This window comes from Haliotis cracherodii, unplaced genomic scaffold (genome assembly GCF_022045235.1).
Source record: "Haliotis cracherodii isolate W230 unplaced genomic scaffold, xgHalCrac1.p SCAF_1, whole genome shotgun sequence".
Classification (NCBI taxonomy): domain Eukaryota; kingdom Metazoa; phylum Mollusca; class Gastropoda; order Lepetellida; family Haliotidae; genus Haliotis; species Haliotis cracherodii.
In genome coordinates, this window is record NW_027266264.1 from 76,829,048 (window position 1) to 76,853,798 (window position 24,751).

Consider the following 24,751-nt stretch of genomic DNA (forward strand, 5'->3'; position numbering starts at 1 on the left):
TAACCTGCAGAGTGATATGCCACATCAGCAGAGAACGCAACACAATCAGCCAGGTCATACGTTGTAACCTGCAGAGTGATATGCCACATCATCAGAGAGGCAACATACAATCAGCCAGGTCATACGTTGTAACCTGCAGCGTGATATGCCACATCATCAGAGAGGGCAACACAATCAGCCAGGTCATACGTTGTAACCTGCAGAGTGATATGTCACATCATCAGAGAGGGCAACACAACCAGCCAGGTCATACATTGTAACCTGCAGAGTGATATGCCACATCAACAGAGAGGGCAACACAACCAGCCAGGTCATACATTGTAACCTGCAGAGTGATATGCCACATCATCAGAGAGGGCAACACAATCAGCCAGGTCATACGTTGTAACTAGCAGAGTGATATGCCACATCATCAGAGAGGGCAACACAATCAGCCAGGTCATACGTTGTAACTAGCAGAGTGATATGCCACATCATCAGAGAGGGCAACACAATCAGCCAGGTCATACGTTGTAACTAGCAGAGTGATATGCCACATCATCAGAGAGGGCAACACAATCAGCCAGGTCATACGTTGTAACTAGCAGAGTGATATGCCACATCATCAGAGAGGGCAACACAATCAGCCAGGTCATACGTTGTAACTAGCAGAGTGATATGCCACATCATCAGAGAGGGCAACACAATCAGCCAGGTCATACGTTGTAACTAGCAGAGTGATATGCCACATCATCAGAGAGGGCAACACACAAACAGCCAGGTCATACATCGTAACCTGCAGAGACGCTTCATGACGCTTCTGGTGTGAAGTTCCCACTTGGCACCACATGATCACCCATCACTTATTCATAATGTCATATTCTGTGGGGTCATGAGTGGCTAATATGGGGTCCAAGATGTCACAATTTTCTATGCAGAGTTGCATCCCTTGGGTCAGAATGTGTATTCAAATCCCAAATTCACACTGATATTTCTTGGTATTTAAGTCCCATATGCCTGCTCAAGGATTTCACCAGAGGTAAATGACTTTAGATCTGTATCACTTCAGGCTTTCTTCCCACATCAAAGAGATGTGGCGTGAGATAATACTATTCAAAGAGTCATGTTCAAAACCTACCAATTGCAACCTACCTTCCCTATTCTGTACAAAAAGCAATCTTCACAAACTTTGAAACTGTTCTTTAATGTAGATTCAAAATGTGCCACATCTTTGTAGTCACATTGAAATACTCCCAGGGTCATCATATTTGGTTTATACTCAGGGTTTCCCTTTGGAACGTTTTCGAAATACTTGTAACTGTTATTGAAGGTCAAGTTCAAACTTAAGGACATCGGATGTATTATGTTCACAATAACTCCATCCAGGAAAATGTGGGTATGGGGCTTCTGCTTTTGCATTTTTTCAAACACCTTTGTAGTTCTTCATTGTTATCTGCCTGTTTATGTCCAGGATCCATTGAGGAAGACACAATCGTGGGACGCAGGACGGCTGTCAGGCGAGCAAGACTCAGTGACTGACGGGAAACCAATGGCTGATCAGAAGACGTTACAGGCTTTCAAGGTCAGTTGAACATGGCAATTTTGGTGGGAACAATTATTTGGCAGTTCCATGTAGCCCTTGGCAGCATGCAACCATAACCCAGTACAAATACTGTGAAACTCCAATCTTATTAAAGTCAGAGCTTTTACTCTGACAAGATACCTCTGTGTGTGAAGATCTGGGACACGTCCATAGGAGGTCACATCAGGCAATCTTTCTGATTAGTCAGTCAATGTCAAGGCTTCTAGATTCTTGGCACAAGTTAACAAAGTATAGGGACAAGCTTATATGATTTCTGATCAAACAAATAAGTCAGTAAGTTCCAAATGTAAAGTAATAAACCTGTGTTATTGTATTGTTGTGGATATTATGTATACCTTGTCACTTCTGAGCGCCATGAGGGGCAGTCGGGTAGCCAAGTGGTTAAAGCTTGTCACGCCAAAGACCCGGGTTCGATTCCCAACATGGGTACAATGTGTGAAGCCCACTTCTGGTGTCCCCTGCCGTGATATTGCTGGAATATTGCTAAAAGCGGCGTAAAACCATACTCACTCACTCACTCTGGCATCTGTACCCCAAAAGAGTGTACTATCAAGGGTATATTTGTGTTTTGTGTGGGTTTTGTTTAGCTGACATTGAAATTTTCTAAATGAATTTGTAAAGAAATGAAGCCGGATTGTTTAAGAAAGCTGATGTCTGAACACAATTCTTCATGTAAATTGTGCAGTCAAAGTTTGCTCAGAAATCATCTGACGTGACTTTCTATGGAGGTGTCCTCAGATCTTGACACAGAAGGCTATTGAATCAGAGTAGAAGATCTGATTTTAATGACATATTGGTTAAACACTGAACTTGCATAAGCCAAAGTAGATGGTCGCATGTTCCCCCGTTTTGCTCTGCTGCAGGAAAGAGGCAACAAGTTGAGTGTTCTGAAATAGAAAGAAACTCCTCCAAGGTTATTACAAACATTTCTAGGTCCTCAGGCCCTGCCTCAACAACAAGAACACCCCCGCTTGGAGCATTATGTTTCTGCTTACACACAGAAAAATTGCTGCTTCTCCGCCCACTCCACTCCAGTGCATCATCTTGTTGTGGCCAGACATATTTGTTTCCCAGTTTTATGGAGTTTTTGGTCAATATGCCAGGAGTCAAAATTAAGAATAGTTTGTCAGGATTGATTTATGGTTAATTTTGCTTGAAACCATTGCCCCCTGGTGATGATCCGGGTTAGAAATGGTCTTCGGCAACCCATGCTTGTTGTGAGAGGCGAGTAACAGGATTGGGTGGTCAGGCTTACTGACGAGATTGATGCATGTCATTATGTCACAATTGTGTAGATCGATGCTCATGTCAGCCAGTCACATAGCTGGAATATTGCTGATGCTGCGTTAAACAATTGAAGTCATTGCAATTAAACTTTTAATAACAAAGACAAGGATGTTTTAGAAGGAAACAATATTTTTGTTTTATTCGTTTTACTACTTCAAAATCAAGATTTGTTTTGACAAAATATGACATATATTTGTCTGACCTGAAGTCATCAATTCTTAAAAAATATTGATCAGTTAAAATCTGTTTATCAGTGAAAAATATTTTCTTTTAGTATAATGTGATCAGAACTGATATTTTTCACCTCATCAGTTTCATGAATGAACTATGTTGCCTACTGTGCCTTTATAAACATGCATGGAACCTGTCCTTGGCTTTCAGAATGAGGTAGTAGAATGTCTATGTAGTAAGTCTGCACTGTACCCTCTGTGTGTTAGCATCCCCGATTGTCCAGGGTACTATATCTCCCTTCTGTTTTAATTACCCTGGATCATCATTCCTATTACTAACAGAAGTTTTCTCGCTGATGACAATTTGTTAAGTGGGAATACATAGAGGTGCGCAATACAAATCGAGCTCAAAACGAGGCTATGGTAGCGAAAGGGTCCAAGATCTTGTTATAGAAGGGAGATATAAAAGCCTGGATAATGGGGGATGATGTTAGTTGAACCCCCAGTATGTGGTTTTATTCCTCTTGTTCCTTGTACCACGTCCCAGTTTGTATCATCCATGTTGTACAGTTATCTCCCTTCCTCTGGGGTCAAGAGTTACCTGGTCTGAGGGTCAAGACATTGCATATCTTCCAAAACCTATATCCTCTGTCTGTACCTGACTTTCATATGCCAAAGGTACATATGTAAACAGTAAAAAGTGTTAATTGGTAAGTTGAGCATATTTGTCTACCAGTGGAAGAGACATGATCGAAGCTTGAATGGTTTGGGGTTTAATGTTGGTTGAGGAACATTATTCCTCAACCAAGATTTATTCATACATTGTCCATACGAGATACATATAGTGTTCTTTGTATATATCTGTTACTTTTGTGATGATCATGTAGTGAATAGAGTTCCCAATACCCATAAATTGGCAAGACTAGTTTCCAACAACACCCCTTAATATTTGCAAAATTTATGTAAATTTACCTCTATACTCATGAATGAGTTCTAAAACCCTTCATTCTGATGTTAATTTAAACAAGCAATGTGTGTATACAGTGTCTTAAATTGTTCTATGTATAGTTATCTAATGTTAGTTATATATTTCCCTCCTGTACCACCGTGGGTGGTTTTGAGTAAATATATGACTCTGAATGTGTAATGAGAGGTCCCCAACAACCTATACTTGTCCTTAGAGGTGACAACATGGAGTTGGTGGTCTGACTCGTCCCCATAGGTTCCCAGCTGTCTATGATTGTCGTAAGCATGGTAAGAGGCCATGAAATGGATCATGTGGTCAGACTCGTCGACTCGGTTGATTGGGTGTCATCATGCCCTTGAGACTTGCCTCATATCAATCAGTGGATTGTCTGGACCAGACTCGATTATTTCTTCGCTGCCATCACATTGCAGGAATATTGCTGACGTAAAACAGCAGACAAAACAATCACTTGAATGGAGTGTGAAAACTTGAGCAGGCCAAACATTGAGAGAAGCTGTGATTACTGTTTGAACAAGTGGCCTTTTTGGTAGATTTTGTTTGTGTATTGTTTGTTGTTGCTTAATGTCAAGCTCTGCATTATTCTATCTATATGACAGCAGTCTGTATAAACACAAGTCTAGATACAACAATCCAGTGTGATTATGAACATCTATCCATACATTTGGGATATGATGACATACAATCAACCAAGTCACCGAGTTTGACCTCATGATCCATTTCATGGCCTCTTACCATGTTTACAACAATCATAGACAGCTGGGAACCTATGTCCTTACCCATAATACCTTTCTTTGCTAGAGCAACAGCCTAACTGATGATCTGACCCTTGGGCTTGAGAACCTTTGATCCAGGATTCCCTGCACTCTTTGTCATACTAACATTTGTGATTGTCAGTTATCTTTGAAACAATGTTATGTTTTGAATTTTCAAAGAATTATTTTTTATCTATCACAAACGTGATTTAATTGGAGGCTCAGTTCATTCATAATTTTGTGAAACAGTTCAAATCAAATTGCTGTGGTTTCCTTTCTAAGGTATTTGACAATGGTATTTAATTTATTTTCTGTGCTGCATGTGAAGTTTACAAAAGTACTGACACTTCCGTTAAAGCAGCTTTTAAACTCTTTAATCAGTTATATGTTGCCACACATCAAACTGATATCTTTATCATGTTTGTCCTTGTTTTCTGCATCTGTTCATTAATTTATGAAATATAAAAATAGTAATTATAAAAAAATTGTTTTTGACGTCAATAATAGATGAATATTCCAACAGTGACAAAATTGTGTATGAATTTAAAAAAACTATCTTGTATTTTTGTGAAAATTAATTTCCTAAGGGAAATGAAACAACTATCCTTCTGATCAACAGACATTGAAAAATGATATCCAGAATCCTGATAATACCAAAAAAATCTAGCATTTATTTTACATTGACCTTTTGACAATTGATATTTTTTTGTTCTGAATGGAGGATTGTTGTGATGACACTAAAATGGCCTGACCTTATCAAGAAAAGTCTTAAACAATTTCTTTATAGCAATTTTATTTGTTTATTAATGTAAATTTCCAGAATTCAGTCTGAAACATGATAGCCCCCAAATGAATACAGTGGAGGGAGGGAATCTCCAGTTGATTCACTTCAATAAATCCCGCTGTTACAGATACACTGATGTCGAAGGAACTTGTCATGGCAGGGTGTACAGAATGTATATTTACATATATCAAGCAGCCTGGCAGGCAGGCAGGGCTTCAGCGACAGTTTAACATTAATTAGCAGGGGGCTAATTAATCTAATCAAATGAACACGATCTATAAGCAGATTACAGTGTCAGGCTACATTGCCGGATATTGCACAGGAAATCATGCTGTGAGGTGTATGGAATATAGTTTTCATGTAATTGTCACGGAAAAGAGCCTGAAGATAGTCCCGTATGGAATGTTTATTTCAAGCGGAGAATGATGACAGGAAGATCTGTACTTTTATCAGCTTGAAAATATTGTTTTGATAAGATTGTTTATTTTTATTTTGGATGTGATAAAAGTTCTTGATAATTAAATAAATTATGTACACTTAGAAGATATAGAATACTGTAATAGAGAAGTTAAAAGAGGAGTGGCTTTTTTCCTGCATATACAAGTGGGTGAAATGATTGCCAATGTACAAATTGCACATGTAACATGATGGCACGTCTGTGAAGACTTCAGAGTTCAGTAACAGAGAAGTAAGCGTTACTGTTTTAATGGAATCAGAAGGTATTTGAAACACATATTTAAGTGAAACAGAAATTGAAAAAAACTCTCATAATTTAGACCAGTGGCCTTGCTACAGGAATTGTCACACCTACAATGAATTATTTGGCTTGTGATGGGATGAATTCCAGATTTTGAGGGGGTGAAGTACTGTGAAATTATACTTATTATAAAATAACTGAATGAATTGGTCCAATTTAACTTATTTTTCAGCACCATCTTGTTTGTTTGTTTGTTTGTTTGTTTGATTTAGTTAATTTTCTCACTTGCACATGGTGCTGCATTTAAAGTGTTTTTGCACATTCGAATGTAAACTGCACCTTAAAAACCTTGGTGAGTGAATATTGTTTTATGCCATACCCAACAATGTTAAAGCAATGTTACAGCAGTTTTACAGCAATGTTACAGCAATGTTATGGTGGTTGGAAATGATAGCCAGGCTGACAGGAGGTTGATAATAGGACTTTGTTCCACACTCAGGGGCGGTGGGGTAGCCTAGTGGTTAAAGCGTTTTCTCGACAAAGAACAAGGTTTGATTCCCCACATGGGTACAATGTGTAAAAGACATTTTCTGGTGTAACCCGCCACGATAATGTTGAAATATTGCTAAAAGTGGTGTAAAACCTTACTCACTCACTCACTCACTCATTGTTCCACACTGCCTGATGATAGTTGTGTTGCTAAGATTGCTTTATGGTACAACTGGTATCTCCCTCAATTCCAGCTAAGCCTATGTGAATGTTTGAAGCCCATTTCTAGTGTCCCCCGCTGTGATATTGCTGGAATATTGCTAAAAGCGCCATAAAACCATACTCATTCTCTCACTATGTGAGTACAACATTGTTTAACCTATATGTATTGTAGTGTAGATGTTATACATACATGTAGCCCCGATATGATATGGGTTAGAATTGGCCTCAGCAACCCATGCTTGCCGTAAGAGGTGACTAATGGGATCAGGTGGTCAGGCTCGCTGACTTGGTTGATGCATGTCATCGCATCCCAATTGCGTAGATAGATGGTCATGATGTGAATCATTGGATTTTCTAGTCAGGACTTGATTATTTACTAACTGCCCTCATGTAGCTGGAATATTGCTGAGTGTGGCATTAAAAAACAAACGAAATAAACATACTTGTGATAAACGTTACATGCTATTCTAAATTGACCAGCTATTCACCAGTACAAACATCAAAACCACATCTTGCATATTTGGCACTTTGATATTGTAGGAGTTTTTAAAGTCTATACTGTGTTCAAGTATCAACAGATTCACCTAACATGCAAATAACTTCATGAAGAACTTGATACTTTCAGTATACAATTATTGTAATAATCTGTATGTACATAATGTATGTCTTTATTCTCAACAATTCCTTGGTGGAGGGTCTTGGAGCATTCATAGCTTCTCTCACTACTTTTAAGTACATGTTGGGCAATAATGGTCTAAGGCACTGCAACAACCTGTCCAGAGTTATGTCCCTTGGTCTTGCCAGGATCAGTTGATCACTGTTCGAATCCAAGATTGTCCCTGATCATGAACCTTGATCTGGTATCACCATCCCATAAAGTCTGTATGGAATTTCCTCAAGTATTAAGCTGGCTTGAAATACTGTTGCATCATTAATTTCACTTGCACAACTAACTTAGGTTAACGTTTCTTTTCAGGAATTGGAAGAAGAGCATGAGCAGCTGAATGAGGACTACCACAACCTGACTGTTGAGAACAGGAAGCTGTATGACAAGATTGATGCACTCAAACACAAGATGGCTGCCATCTCACAGCAGGTAACAAGCACAGCATCAACATCTGCTAAATCTAAGTTTGAAAGATATGGCAAATCTCTATTTCATCCAGTTAGAAAATACTTATATATTTGTTTATTTTCACATGTCCTCTAATATATGTGATAGGAATATTTGAGCATATATGTAAGCCTCTTCAATGCCTGTCAGTGTTGTAGAGGGGTTAGATGGGGTTGTGTGGGGTTGTGGGGTTCAGTTGTTGGCCCAGAATCAGAGAAAGTCTGGTTGAGAATGACCTGCACCTCAGAAGTTCTCCCATGTTTCACAAACGACTTGCCTCTATTTGGACTTGAACGTCCCACATTAAGCTTACAAGCTGTGATATTGCAGAACACCTGCTGGAAGAGGTGTGAACCAAAGTAACTCACTTACTGAAGCTTTGTCTTGCCAATGACCAGGGTGTCGCTGAAATAGCACTGATGGTCCTGACACCCTGAATCTGTTATTGTTTGTCTACATCAGCTGTTTACTTACATTCCCTGAGATCCCTTTCTGAATGCAATCATGTTATTCCGAATTCAAGCCTGGAACCTTAAGATGACCGCTCGCTTGCTAGCTCCTTTCGCAGCTGAGGCAAGATTTTCTTGCCTGTTGATCTGAAGTCTGCCTTTTACCTCCAAACATTTAAACGTCAACTTAAACATATCTGTTCTGACTCCTAATCACTGTCTCCGCATAATTTTCATGGCGTCAGTTTCATCGTTATTTTCATAGTTTTACGTTTATCTGTCATGCTTTTACCATACATGAGTAAGGAAATTAGCACTATATAAGAAGCATCATTATTATCTTTACTTATACAGAAATTGTATTTAACAGGGGCAGACGGAAATTCCCCAGGAAATTGAAGATGAGGTGAGATTGTTTGGTGTTTATTTCATACACTTTCAAATATTCACCATATGCTGATCTGTCCTAATTTGAGATTTAGATCTAAGTGAGTTGTAAACGAAATCTTGGCCATGTCTTCATTTATACTCTGTATACATAATTTTAGGGGACTACTTTGGTGTTTTCAGCTGAACAACTTAAAAAATATTCTGCGCAAAGAACAAGAGAAGAACCAAGAACTTGTTGACCTGAACCAGAACCTATCACTACACAACCGGAGTCTGTCTGAAGAAAACGAATCCCTGTCTGTACAGAACAAGTCCTTGTCCGACCATAATGCCAGCAGAGGGGTGAGTGGCAGCCATTTGTAGGAACAACTATATAAGTTGGGGTGTAGAGGGTCACAAGTGTTCACTGAGATACTCTGCGATACTCTGTGCGACAGTAGGAGTAGGTCATGAATCTGTACAGAACAAGTCCTTGTCTGACCATAATGCCAGCAGAGGGGTGAGTGGCAGCCATTTGTAGGAACAACTAGGGGTGTAGAGAGTCACAAGTGTTCACTGAGATACTCTGCGATACTCTGTGCGACAGTAGGAGTAGTTCATGAATCTGTACAGAACAAGTCCTTGTCGGACCATAATGCCAGCAGAGGGGTGAGTGGCAGCCATTTGTAGGAACAACTATATAAGTAGGGGTGAAGAGAGTCACAAGTATTCACTGCGATACTCTGTGCGACAGTAGGAGTAGGTCATGAATCTGTACAGAACAAGACCTTGTCCGACCATAATGCCAGCAGAGGGGTGAGGAAAGATATTACAAAGTTATTAAAGAGTGAGTTAGTGAGTTTGGGTTTTATGCTGCTTTTAGCAATATTCCAGGAATATCACGGCGGGGGACACCAGAAATGGGCTTAACACATGGTATCCACGCTTTAACCACTAGGCCACCCGACCATCCCAGTTATTAAAGAGAATATCTCAGGTAGATCACACAGACAGTGTTAAGAGAACAAATCATGTTTCTAGATTGACTGATCATGAGTATGAAATAATCTCCATTTTGGATTGGGGGCATACAAGGTATGACCAGATTGATTGTGTTTTGTCATACCCTTGGAGGTGGATGTTTGTTTATGCTACAATCGCTGTGTTATGTTGGTTTTGTGGGAATCTTGCTGCATAAAACAACATTCACTCACTGGAAGCATGGCTCACTGTAAATAAAGTGTTTGCGTCAGACTCAAGTACATGCAAGCTGCTGGGATATGGCTGTAATGTTGTTGATAACAGAGTAAGTCCCATTCTCCAACTCTACAACAGTATTGCATTAAACCTAATTGACTCATTCGCTCACCCCTTCATGGACACTCTTTACATACATTCCCTATCAGTGTGTGTGTATCCTTTCAACTCGTATCTGTTCAATATATTTGTTTTACTGTTAAATCAAAATGTTGGGGAAAGGATATTCAGGAGAGTAATCAACGTCCAGGAAATTGATCTAAGTTTCTGTAAGCAAAACTAATGATCATCAGTAAGTGTGTTGCATGGTCTAGCAGTCCTTGTCTTGTGTACTGCCCAGACTTTGATAAACATTAGGATTGTACCCCCGTGGGAGGAACAAATACTTTGTTACATACCGCTGTTTCTTGTATAATGTCTGTGATGCTACTCTCCAAGGATGGGCTGTTGCCAAGTTATGTGTGTCTTCCTTGGAAATGTCAAATTAACCGATTAGCAGGTCATTCTGAGATCATCTTGACCTCATGTCAGGAGATATCATAAAGACTTGGTGGAAGCTCTTGTTATATTTTATGGTGTTACTTCATCATGGAACAGTAATTTTGTTGTCGTGATTATATGGATTAAATTTGTTTAAATTTCATATTATTATTTTTAGCTCACCTGAAAAGTTCTTGTCATAGTTAAGGGGACCCAATTCCCAAGGGTTTTTAATGTCAGTTTGTCATAGACTTTAGCTGAGCCTCACTATTTACGAACCCAGACAATTATTACCATCAAGCCTCTTGCTCGTTGTAAGAGGCGACTAACAGGATCGGGTGGTCAGACTCGCTGACTTGGTTGATGCATGTCATCAATCACAATTGCATGGATCGATGCTCATGATATCAATTACTGGATTTTCTTGTCCAGACTCGATTATTTTACAGACCGACGTCATATAGCTGGAATATTGCTGAGTGCGGCATTAAACAACAAACAAACAAACAAACAAACTATTACCACTCCTAAGGGGAATGTAGGAAGCTGTAGTTTTGCCATATCGGATGTATATAGTCACTGTTTGGGTACACATGTTTTTCTCTCCTTTTCACGATATCCAGTGAACGAAGTTAGTTGTTTGCTAGTCCAATATATAATGGCTAATCTTTTGCTGTGTTCCCTATCTTTTTTGTATCCAGGGTCAATCTCACACCTTTCACTTTAGTACAATACCTTTCTGCATGGAGATCTGAAGAAACCTTCTAGGGCTAGGACCAGTCCAAATGGCCTCCCCAGGCTACTGACTCCCAGTTACCCATCCCTACCAGGGTACTCACTGTGGTCTCAAGTTGGGTACATAATGTTCAATTAGGAATTGTTTTACCTGAGCCCTGGCAAAAGTATTTAGATATAGTATAAGACGATTTGATCATGCATACACTGAAATTAACTAAAGCTTTGTCGGAGCACCTTTAGAATACAGTACCACAACTTCTCGTGAGGACAGTCTCTGCCTTAGGACACTTGTCTCAAAGACAAGCAACCAGTTTTTGTGAGAAGCCGTCGGACGCGTGCCATTTGGCAAACTGGTCCCATTCCGTAATATACAAGATACCGAGTGGCGAGGAATGATCTGATATGGTGCCAACTGAAAACGGCTCAAGGCGTCAGACGTCAGACGTCGAACTCGCGTGTACGCATGAATGACGTGTTATTTAATAATTCGTCGGATGGATTTTGTGACAGAAAAGTGTGGTAGGGAACACTGTAAGGATGATGTGGATAATAGTAAGGAACGAGGGAGGCATGTGCATGGCTAGTGACGACACAACAGTGAGTTCGCTTTTGAATCAGTACTGAAAAAATGTAGCCGGTGAAAGTGGCTTCTGTGAATGTTCCAGGACAGTTTCCAGTAGCTAAAGTATTCGACACAAAACCATTTCGTTCTTTTTACTCGATGTTTTTGTGTGAAGAATATTAGCAGCTGCTATAGAATCTATAATAGAAACTAAACGGGTAGATTTACCAAACCCTAATGATCGTGAAGGGATGATTGATCGTAAAGGGGATCCAAGGGCTAAGGACAGAATTCGGGTGATCTCTTAGCCACTAAACGGGTACCTAACCCTAATGATCGAAAAGGGGGATTGATCGTAAAGGGGATCCAAGGGCTAAGGATAGAGTTTGGGGTAACCTACCCTAACACTAGCGATATTTGGATGTGTTCAGCGCCAATATAATATCCCTAATAAACTACATTCTTGTGCATAATAATGAAAATTAATGCACCGAAAAAATAATATATGTATATTAGTTCCCATTTATAACCCTTTAAGCCACTTGAATTACGAGAAAAACAAACTAAAAAATATATAAAAAATATAATTGCTTTCGTAAACTAGCACTTGCTATAAAATGCGCTCCCGCCGGCTATATTCAATAAACAAATATTCAAAACTTTCCACAGCGCTTATTCAATGACATCAATGACATTCGTGGAGAGTTGATAGATCATTGGGAGGAGCTTATGCACCCTCGATGACCCCTGACGTCACAGGGCATTGTTTCGCCGGTGTGACTGGCAACAAAATACTGCAAATTACGTCATAGGGTATTGTCACTTGTTTGAAAAGTTTGTGGTACTGCATTCTAAAGGTAGGCCAGCTTTGTCTTTACTCAAACATATAAGAGTCAGAAGGAAGATGTGCACAGTCAGAAAGAAATGTCAAACATTAGCAAATTTTTCCAGAGTAACTATGGAATTTTATTGTTTTGTCATTAAATAATGTATCAAGTGACTAACCACACGTCCGGGTAGTCCTGTGGGTACCTGGGTCGTACTCAGGACCCACCTGCCCCGAGTACCCGAGTTACCTGTCCCAGCCCTATATTACCTCCACAGGATGTCGAGTCAGGTGAATGTCGTATTCTCTGCTATTTAAAGTGTTTCATCAGTAGACAACATCTCACACTGGTGGTCATATATGTAGAGCACTGTATGAGGTAGACAGTACTGTGCCCCATTCACAAGGAGATTTTAACGTTACGACTGTCGTCCTTCCCACAGTATAACACAGACTCGTAGCAGACGTAACGCTTGGAACTCTATGTGAAATGGGACCCTGAGTGCTACTACAGAAGTCATGTGACATGTGTACCGGAGTTGTGAACTGCCTGCTGTTGTTTTCAGAGTGAGTCCAGGATGAGGGAGGGGGAGGCCATGCCAGGAGACAGTTGGGGAGACAGTGATGAGGAACTGTTTGACTCGCCAAGTGAGTGTATTTAGCAGAGAAAATAAATAGAATATCACCAGTTTATCTGTTCATTTTTGTCAACCATAATCAGAATTTTAGAGAAAATTGCCTTGACATATTTATGTGAGGTAATTATGGCATATTTGTAAGCCAAGGAATTTGAATTTGTAAATTTGCTGTGTTTGAAGTCTTGTTTATATATTTAGTGTGAAAATTGCTTTGCGGTAATTGACTCTTGAATCATAATTCTTTGGCTATATATTCCAGCCCGCAGACGACGTAATCGCTCATCTCCAGATGACAAGCAGATGTTGGTTTTGCTTCGCTCTCAAATCCTGACTCTTACACAGGAGAATGACCATCTCAAGGAAAAAATGCAGGTGAGGGAAGGTCAAGGTCAAGTGCTTATTAGGGACATTTTTGCATTCAATACTCATGTGGATATTTTCCGATTGTTCCTTGAAGGAAGGTTCTCATTGCTGTCATTGATACTTACAATGCATATGAGAGAGATTAAATGACTAACTATTTGACCTTTTACCGTGTTGCACACCACAGAACATTTTTCAAAGAAGATGCAAAAAAAGCATTGACACTTCTGACAACACTTCTAAGGCTTTTTGCCCATTCTTAAGCATTCAATACACAGTGTCAGTATATTACCCAATATGATTTGTTGGAATCATAGCTGTCATAAAGATATGTATATACTTGTGCATCCCGAGCAGTCGGCTACAGGTGTTCCCCTGTATCACAAGAAGGTTCAATCAGAAGTCTGTATGTTCTTTTGAATTTGATCGAATATTACCATTAAGATGGAAATATAATCTTAGTTCAGACATACATTAAAATATCTGACCTTCTGTTTTTGTGATAACAGGGCATCTGGTATTAGAATTGTTGTCTTGTCAAAAAATGTTACTTTCATGCAAGAGGATTTTGTCGATGCTTACTATTTATCAGTACCCTGAATAGGATATATACAAAATGCTTAATTGTGTACAAACTGAAAACTTATATCAATATGTTTTAAACTGTGGTTCTTTTCAGAGAGGATAATTTGGATGTGTGAGGTATCCATTGTTTGATGTGATGTTTATTAGAGCATGTAGATTCACTGAGTCGTCATTTCCCAGCATGGCCAGGCTGTGTAGGATGTTGGCATGTTCTTACAACATCCTCCTAAATACTGAAGCATTTACGATTGCGATTCTAGCTTTGTCAGCATCATTCCCCTGCTCTTGGGTTTCACCAAAGTGGTAAACGTCCAAGACCTGCATCACTTCAGGCTCTCCTTCCACATGAAGCTGACACCCCATGACATAACTGAAATGCTGTTAAAAGCAGCACTAGTCCCAACTCGCTCACTGTTATCAATCTGATGAAGGAGAATGCCCTGAAAACACCCTCTCTGGGGTTGCCATTTTGAGGGCCATGTTGTCCTTGGGATGATGATCACTGCAGTGGTTGACAGCCTCCGTGGTCTAGTGGTACAGCATCAGCCCGGAGAGCAGAATGTCGGGGGTTTGATCCAAAAATTGTAAATACCAAAAGATGTAAAGAGATGGTACATGTTGTTACCCTGTCTGACGCTCGGCATTAAGGGGCTAAAACAAGGACTGGTCGGCTCGGAGTCAGTATACTGTCAGAGTGGGGTATTCAAGTTAAACTGCAACATGGTATCTCAGTGGGCTGGCACTATAAATCGGCATTAGTCCGACTTATACAAGCAGCCAAACACATGCACGTGCATGCACGTCTCTATATAAGTGCAATAATCTGGGATGCGACGTTAAACCCCTTTTCACCTCACCTCACACTGCAGTGGTCCACTTTTATCATTACAAGAAATGAATAACGGGTGATATCTGCTGATAGGTCGTGCACTACCTGCCGAAATGGTGAACATAATACTGATTCCAATACTGGATAATGTTACTGAATTGCATCATTAATACAAAAGCAGGAAATACACTGAACACTTTTTGAATAGTGTAGACATGTAAATAGGGGTGTACTTCACTATAGATTTACTGACATTCTGGTAACCACATTGTCTGTGTGCATATCCATAATTCCTTTGAATACCTTTCCTCTATTACATCATAGTCTGTTCTGGCTGTAATCACTCTGCATGACTTCTGAACAAATGCATTTTCAGTTGATAATAGCATATAGGCTGTTATACACAAGAAAGTAAGGCATGCCTGACTCGCCTGTCTGTCGTCAGGGGGCATGCTGCATGTTTGCCTTCACACACAGGCTGGGGTCTTTATGGCTGTTTGAGCTGACATAAATAAGCTTTGTTGGATATGGATGACTATCCAAAAATGGATTCTTTCTTGGAACACCTCCATCTGTGGAGTATATTGCCACATATACAACAGAAATCAGTGCGCTATGACAGTCATAAGTGTATGTTACTGTTTGGCAGTTATGATCATCTTAGCACTAAGATCGCTATGTGGAACGGGGCCCTGTGTTTTAGGTTGAAACCTTCTGTATCAGTGTGAAATATATTCCCCCTCTATAACATGATGCTGAATTATATTCCCCCTCTATAACAAGATGCTGAATTATATTCCCCGTCTTTAAAAGGTGCTGAATTATATTCTCCCTTTATAACACGATGCTGAATTATCTTCCTCCTCTGTAACACGATGCTGAATTATCTTCCCCATCTGTAACACGATGCTGAATTATATTCCCCCTCTATAATATGATGCTGAATTATATTCCCCCTCTATAACACGATGCTGAATTACATTCCCCCTATGTAACATGATGCTGAATTATCTTCCCCCTCTGTAACACGATGCTGAATTATATTCCCCCTCTCTCACACAATGCTGAATTATCTTCCCAGTCTGTAACACAATGCTGAATTATCTTCCCCCTCTGTAACATGATGCTTAATTACATTCCCCCTCTATAACACGATGCTGAATTACATTCCCCCTCTGTAACACGATGCTGAGTTACATTCCCCCTCTGTAACATGATGCTGAATTACATTCCCCCTCTGTAACATAATGCTGAATTATCTTCCCCCTCTGTAACACGATGCTGAAATATCTTCCCCCTCTGTAACACGATGCTGAATTACATTCCTCCTCTGTAACATGATGCTGAATTATCTTCCCAGTCTGTAACACGATGCTGAATTACATTCCCCCTCTGTAACAAGATGCTGAATTATCTTCCCCCCTCTGTAACACGATGCTGAAATATCTCCCCCCTCTGTATCTATAACACAATGCTGAATTATCTTCCCCCTCTGTAACATGAGGCTTCAGGCTTGTTGGGACCCGATGATCATAGGTTTGAATCCACGATTCACCCTGACTATGCTCCCTGGCATGTCGTAGGTTTCCCCAAAGTGGTAAAAGTTTTTAAACCTGCATCTCTACTGGATTTTTTTAAGCTGACATGATATAAATGAAATACTGTTCCAAGCAGTGTAAAACCAACTCACTCACTCACTCACTCACTCACTCACTCACTCACTCACTCATGTTGTCATCACACAATGACATTTTCACTAAATTTTAGTTTTGTCTCATGAATAAGCAAAATATTGTTAGTGGTTAAGGCAAAGAATGTTTGTGGGAGATACCAGATCTATGTATTATTGCATGAGAAAGCATGCACTTGAATGCAATTTTTGCGAAAAAAATGTTTGACCACTTTGTTCTATTGTGTTTAATCATTGATAGTAGGGCTCTGACAAGTATCTTGGGTACTTAGGTCAGGTGGGTACTGAGTAGGACCTGGGTACCCACAGGACTACCCAGACCCGTGGTTAGTCACGTGATATATTGATTAATGACAAACATTATCTAGAACTCCATGGTTACACTATAAATCACTAATGTTCACATTTCCTTCTGAGTATGCACTCATTCTTTCTGAGTTTTATATGTTTGAATAAAGATAAAACTTCAGTCAACTTCAGTATGTGCATGTATCTGAATACATTTTGCTAGGGCTACAGTCAAACTTTTCCAAATCGGATAGTTGGTACCTATCTCTTGAGACCTACAGCAGGTACCTGGGTAGAGTCCAGTCATAGGGTGTGGGGGTGGTAAATTTGGACTCATCCCAGCCCTAATTGATAGTGTAATGTCTACACAGGTAACACAATCATGTTAAGTTGATTCCTGATATGTTCCACCTTCGTGGTCTAGTGGTAGAGCGTCCGCCCGGAGAGCGGAAGGTCCGGGGTTCGATCCCCAGGCGGGTCATACCAAAAGACGTTAAAAGATGGTACTTGTTGTTACCCTGTCTGGCACTCGGCATTAAGGGGCTAAAACAAGGACTGGTCGGCTGGGAGTCAGAATACTGAGTGGGGTATTCATGTTAAAACTGCGGCATGGTATCTCAGTGAGCTAGCACTATAAACTGCATCAGTCCGGACTAGTAAAAGCAGCCACACAAACACACACACATGTGCATGCACGTCGCTATATAAGTGCAATAATCTTGGACGCGACGTTAAACCGTATTTCACCTCACCTGATTCCTGATATTTTATCATGTTAAGCATGAAGCAGAAAGTGCCAGGAGATACTGGTGGTAGTTTGTTCAACAGACTTGCAGAGGAAGTAGTTAACTGGTTTCAACTGATTCTCATATAGATGTTATATTTACTTTGAAGATCAGGTTTTCAATTAATCTTCAGCAATCCATGCTTGTTGTAAGAGTTGACTGACAAGACTGGTTGGTCAGGATCACTGCCTTAGATGATGCATGTCATCGTGTGGCTTAGATCAATGCTCATATGTCAATCACTGGATTGGAGTGCAGCATTAAACACCTAACACACATAAAGTTGACTATATGTTGATAAAGGAGGAGAAATGAGAAGAAACTGGCATGTATTTTCTTAAAGCCAAATTTGAACCATGTGATTGGCTGATGATTTAAATTTATCATTTGATTGGTTTGTCTGATTTGAAATTACCTTTTGATTGGCAAGTTTTGGCCAATGCAGGCTGATCCCAAAGTAAATGGTTTGCATAACTTTTCACTGTTAAATCATAACAAGGTTATGGTCAAAGGGAGATAACTAAGAAAGTGTTAAAAATGAAGTAGGTTCAGGGGACCTTGAGGTTTGGGGCTATCATTTGAATCTCGAACGTCCTAAATCATTACATTTAAACATTTGAATATTGATCAGGGCCTTGACTGTCATTAGTTAGTCTAGACACTGGTGCAGGAGCAGAGTGCCCAAGTGTCTGATTCTTCTCCTCCCTGTGTCTTTGTAGAGTCTTCCCAATGGATACCGAGAGCCTTCACCCTACTTGTTCCAGACAACCAAGTCGGAGCCAGGCGAGATGAAGCCTGACAAGTCAGCGCAGTTCGATGAGCTTCAGCAAGCAGTGCTTCGATTGGAGGCTGAGAAGGCAGACATGCAGAAAGAGATTCTAATGGTATGAATTTGTAATTAATTGTAATTTTTGATTGCATTAAGGTGTATTTAAATGTTGAGATCACTCTTTTGTTTACTTTGTTTGTTTGTTTGTTTGTTTGTTTGTTTGTTTGTTTGTTTGTGTGTTTGTTTGTTTATCCCACTCAGTAATAATCAAGCTATATTGGTCAGTAAATAATTGAGTCTGGATCAGACAGTCCAGTGATTAACATCATGGGTGATCAGATTGAGGGACTTATGTTATTGTGTGACATTATACCCTGGTGGGATATTGCTCATAATATCAACCACTGGTTTGTCTTAGACTCAGTTATTACATGCCACCATGATTTACCTGGAGTGTCGCTGATCGCTGACATTCACTCACACAAATCTTTTGTGAATTTATGTAGCTGAAGTGATAAAGATGTGGGTCAAAGGCAATCCATTGATGCAAGCTGCCTAAATTGATTGTTGCTTCCCTTGGTCCTGTCAAGATCTGCTGATTGCGGGTTTGACTTCCAGATGATTCATGGTTTATCAGAGCAACACCTTCGCTAGTGGGTTCACCATAGTGGTGCACCTCTATGTCATGTGTCAATCTTTGTTTCCCCACTTGAAGCTGACGTATTGTGACATAATTGAGATAATATTGGAAATGGCATCAAACTCTTTCACTCTCTCAGTCTTGTTTGTTTCTCCATACGACAGATGAGACCTGCATCACTTCGGGCTTTCCTCCCACATTAAGCTGACACGCCGCGATATAACTGGAATATTGTTAAAAGCGGCGTTAAACCCAACTCACTCACTCACTCCATACGACAGAAGTACAACCCAAGGTTATTCAAGCAGCAGAATTCCTTCCAAATATACCAATGTTTAATATAACCTGAATGGAACAAATAGTAGGAACAGTAGGAAGTGGTTAATATGTTTCTTTCAAAATAGGGGCGATGGGGTAGCCTAGTGGTTAAAGACCCTGGTTCGATTCCCCACATTGGTACAATGTGTGAAAGATTCCCCACTTAGGTACAATGTTTGAAGCCCATTTTCCGGTGTCCCCAGCTGTTATATTGCTGGAATAATGCTAAAAGCGATTTAAAACCATACTCACTCCAGACATAAAAAAAATGGCAAAGAAGAAGGAGACGTACTCAGACAAAATTAATCATTTGTTCATGTCTCTACTTACATCTACAGTTCAAGGAGAAGTCTGAGTTTCAACTTCTGAATGGAGCCGTTAATCAGGAGGAGCTGATGGTGGAGAACAAGCGACTCAGCAAGGAGCTTGAAGACATGCGGGTGAAGGAAGAGGATGGGAAGGTGGAGCCAAAGGTGGAGCCAGAGGTGGAGCCAGAGTTGGAGCCAGAGTTAAACAGGGCAGACAAGATTCAGGATGATGGAGATGGAGGAAGTCCTCAACCCAAGGAGAAGGAAGATGATCAAATTGAGGAAAAGGAAAGGTCCTCGGTGAAGGAGGAGGATCGTTCGAGGATGGAGGGTTTAGAGAAGCAGAACGAACAGCTTCAGGATCAGTGTGCAGTGTTGACTGATGAGTTGGAGAAGCTTCGGGAGACATTTGATGCAATATTGAAAGCTGGGGATGATCTCCAGGCAGACTTTGACCAGCTTCAGACTGACAAGGAGCAGCTGCAGATGGAGTTTGAGAGGGTGATACAAGAGAAAGATGAACTTGTGAAGGAAAATGAGTTCCTGTTGTCTGATGGTAATGCTCTTCACGAGGACCTGAAGAAGCTGGTGCATGAGCTGGAGAAGATGCAGGAGAAGTACAAGAAGGTTGTGAAGGAGAAGGAGGACCTGGAGAGGAAGACGTGTGCAATTAATTTATCAGGGAAGGTTGGGGAGTTTACTAAGTTGCTGGAAGAGAGAGACAAGTTGGTGGTGAAGAACGAGGAGCTGGAGGTAACGTCATCACGGTTGCAGCACGACCAGGAGATCCTGCTGGAGGAGGTCCAGAGCATGCAGGAGCAGATCAAGATGATGGAGACGGAGAGAGATCAGGTACGGGAACATGCTCGGTCAAACATTTATGATTATTTTGCACACTGACATATCAGTTTAGATTTCTTATCTTCCCAGTGATTGACAGATTTTGTTACACATTTATGATTAATTTGTACATTTGTTCTTCATATCAACTTTTCTTCCAGTATTTCATGATTTGTTAACGGCAGGGGGATTCCAGAGCAGATTAGGTTTTGCATTGATCTTTTCTCGTGCTTATGCACATGAACCACGTTGTTGCCTGACCAATACTTGATTACGTACTGGTACATGGCGCTGTGGTGTAACTGAAATATATCTGACTGACATTTACTTTCATATACTCACTCACTGAAGGATTTTTGTACCAGATATATTATTAATTTATACATCTATGTCAAGATCTCGGACCTTCTGGTACTTCATTCTTGTTGTCTTAGGTGACTGAAACGGCTGATGTTATGGATAGTAACAGACCAATTCCATTATTCTATGGATTGAGGCTCACACTTTTGATATCTGGGTTGCCTGTTCTAGTGCAGGTTGCTTTGGTGTAGTTGTAATATTGCTCACTATGTTGCAAAACCCGAAGATCTCCCCTGTTCACTTTTGATGTTCTATGCTGCTCAAAATAGGTTAAGGATCACCTGATTCTATGATATCACTCCAGTTAATCTGTCATATCATGGCAGATTAACTATAGTTATGTGAAAGAATCTAGTGATCCTTAACTTTCTTGAGTAGTATATAGCAAATATCAGTTCATTTCCAAATGTAACCATGTCTGGATATTATTGTGCAGAGAAAACATGTTTACTCAAACTCCTTTCATTTTATTGTGTCACTTAAGACAAGGTAACTTTATAATATATATATGGCCAAATCTGGTATGAAATTCTTGTGTATTGTTAGAACTCTATTTGACTATGGATAACTTGTTTCCCTTTTTATGCTCTCCAGAACTTCAAGATAGCAAGGTTTCACTGTAAATGATTTTAATCAATCCTAATTAATAATGTTTCAGTGAAAGTATTAGTATTATTACAAATCCTAATTTCATGATAATTATTCCATTACTTTCCCAGCTTCAAGCTGAGGTGGAGGAAATTGAGGGAGTGTTACAGCAACACGACATCCTGCAACAGGACTACAGTCAGCTGGAACAGGATTACACTGAGCTTCTGAAGGACAAGGAGAAGCTTGAGCAGGACCTGATGGACAGTCAGACAGAGGACCTCAAGATAGATGAGGCACCCGAAGACCATGCTGAGTTGGTGAAGGAGAATGATGCCTTGGTAGCTGAGAAGGAACAGCTTCAAAAGACTGTGAGTGAACTGTGTAAGGCAAATACTACCCTGGAGGAAGACCTGAAGCTTGTGCATGTGGAACTTAAACAAGTGCAGATGGAATTGGAACAGGTTCAGACTGATCTGGAACATTCCAAGAAACGCCTTGAGTCTGGTTCTCTCACGAATGGGGAGACAGAGACAAAGAAAGCAATTGTGAAGTCTGAGAGTGATGGCAAACCAGAAAGGTCACTCAAGATCAAGTCACTGCAGACGCAGATTTCCCATCTGCAGCAACAGTTAGCTGTACGTTTTTGATTGATTTCTAATCTTTTGGTGAAAATATTTCAAGACTATTTCCTGTTGTGGTTCTTTGCTGTCCTGACTGAAGACGCTGACTGTTGTAATGATTTGCTGTGCCTGTGTTTAGTTTCTTTCAGTGTTTCTGTTGTCAGAGGAAGTAGCTCAGCTAAGCGTGTTGTTAGGTAAACTGGATGCTTGGCATTGACGTGGTTCGGGTATGGGCTTGTGTGTGAAAGACACGAGTGGCTCTTGATGGATGAGATAATTCCCAGCTGATGTAAGCTGTGCACATGCATGCCTAAAAGCTCAGTGGTTTTCGGATAATGTTTTTCAGCATTAATTGAATCTTTGCTTTTTGTACCATCTTGGTCAGTGACCACTCTGTATGATTGGATGCACAGACTGCAATGTATCTTAACATTGGGAGTTGGTTATACTTACAGCAACACACATCATTTAGCTCAACTGGGTGTAATGATGTTGAGATTATACAATGGCGCCAAACCATGTGTCATCTCTGTGTCTCAAACAAATATAAGTTGATATTATGGAACTATATCATTGAAGGTTACACAGCCAGGTTAAAACTAGTTTGAGACTGGTTTGCGTACAATATTTGTGACAGTAATGGTTTGAATATGACAATCTTATGGGCAGTAGCTATCAGGTCAGTCTCATAAAAATGTCTCTGCTTATCCTTGGACAGATTCCTGAACAATAGCTTTGACAAGTATTTGAAGGATTTAAGTTCAATTTGTGGACTGTTAAGGGTTTGATAGCCAGTTCAAAAGGTCATTGGTATGGGTTTACACAACATCTACACCCAGTTGAGCACAAATCTGAAAGGATTTCTGTTTTCTGATAGTGGATGTAACAAGTGTGTTGTTTTGAATTAACCATTTATATTTTGAAATGTGCAATGTGTTTGTTGCAAATAGTATTTTCATATGAATTATGCCTTACGTATACTGTATCCTCTTTAATCCATAACTAGAAAGAAAATTCCCAAATAGAGTGTAGATTACCATAGTAATGTGATAGTCAGCATTTTCTTAAGTTTTCCTGGATTTTTGTCCATGGTAATTTTCTGTAATTTCTCTGAGCTATTTGACAATTCTCTTAATCTTCTCCTGTGATACAATATAGAATATGAGTTCAACACGGAATATGTATGTTTCAGGAATTTGACCGGCAGCATCAGGATATTGTCAGTGTCTACCGAACTCATCTTATTAGTGCTGTACAGGTGAGACATTTTGCTTCAGTAGCTGTCTTTGGCAAAGCTTCTTTGCTAAGTGTTACCATTATTAGGGCAGTTCAGAAGTTGTGGTATCATTGAAGATGGAGTTGACAAGACTATTTTCTTCATGCTGTCAATGTGACATTTTGGTGGAGATGCCAGCAAATGTTCCATGAGGGCTCTTGCATCTGTACAGGGAAGCCCAGTGGTTAAAGCGTTTGTTCGTCAAGTTGAAGACCCTGTTCAATTCCCAACATGGGTACAATGTGTAGAGCCCTGGTGCCCATCTTCAAGATATTGCTGGAATTTTGCTGAAACCATACTCACTCACTCACTCACTCACTCACTCACTCACTCACTCTGTACTGAAACACTGCATGGAAGAAAGAAATAAGTTGAAATACATGGAGTGGTTCATCAGTCAGCTGTTTTCGGTCTTCCCTAAAGGTTTGTTGTTGTGTTTTTTTATGATTGGAACCATTACCTTGGAAACAGTAATCTTAGGTATAGCAATGTACGACAAGCAGCCTTTCAAATACATGCTAGTCTGCTGACCAAGACTACTAAACTGTGATCAGGACAAGTAAGAAGCCTATGATTGTAATGCTCATTGACCAGTAGCATATGAGGGCATTTGATTTTACTAAGGTGGTAAATATTCCTGCCACATAAAGCTCACACACACTGATACATCTGAATTGTTATGCAGTGAAACTCAAATAACTCATTCTCAATGGCCTTGTTCCTTGAGTGCGTGATTGAGTATGGTTTTACACTGGTTTTAGCAATATTCCAGCAATATCACGTCGGGGGAACACCAGAAATGGGCTTCACACATTGTACCCATGTGCGGAATCAAACCCGGACCTTCCGCGTGATGAGTGAAGGCTTTAACCATTCGACTACCCACCACCACTTGTTCCATGAAGCCATGAACTCTCCCAACACAGATTTCTGATGTTGTTTACTGCCACACTCAGCAATATTCCAGCCAAAATATAATGGTGGTCTGTAAATAATCAGGTCTGGACCAGACAATCCAGTGTTTGATATCATGAGCATCAATATAAGCAATTGGGATGCGATGACAACCATCAAGCAAGTCAGCG

At 40.2% G+C, this 24,751-nt stretch overlaps 1 protein-coding gene across 2 annotated transcripts in view; it reads left to right on the plus strand.

Annotated features, from left to right (window-relative positions):
- Positions 1–24,751, plus strand: part of LOC139476459 (ankycorbin-like) — a 91,911-nt gene that overhangs the window by 60,294 nt on the left and 6,866 nt on the right. For both annotated transcript variants that reach the window (XM_071259412.1, XM_071259422.1), the window contains exons 12-21: positions 1,451–1,561; positions 7,948–8,067; positions 8,905–8,940; positions 9,105–9,266; positions 13,333–13,414; positions 13,664–13,776; positions 18,664–18,828; positions 20,010–20,831; positions 21,899–22,405; positions 23,583–23,648. In XM_071259412.1, coding sequence (XP_071115513.1) covers positions 1,451–1,561; positions 7,948–8,067; positions 8,905–8,940; positions 9,105–9,266; positions 13,333–13,414; positions 13,664–13,776; positions 18,664–18,828; positions 20,010–20,831; positions 21,899–22,405; positions 23,583–23,648 — 2,184 coding nt within the window. The remainder of the gene's footprint in view (positions 1–1,450; positions 1,562–7,947; positions 8,068–8,904; positions 8,941–9,104; positions 9,267–13,332; positions 13,415–13,663; positions 13,777–18,663; positions 18,829–20,009; positions 20,832–21,898; positions 22,406–23,582; positions 23,649–24,751) is intronic.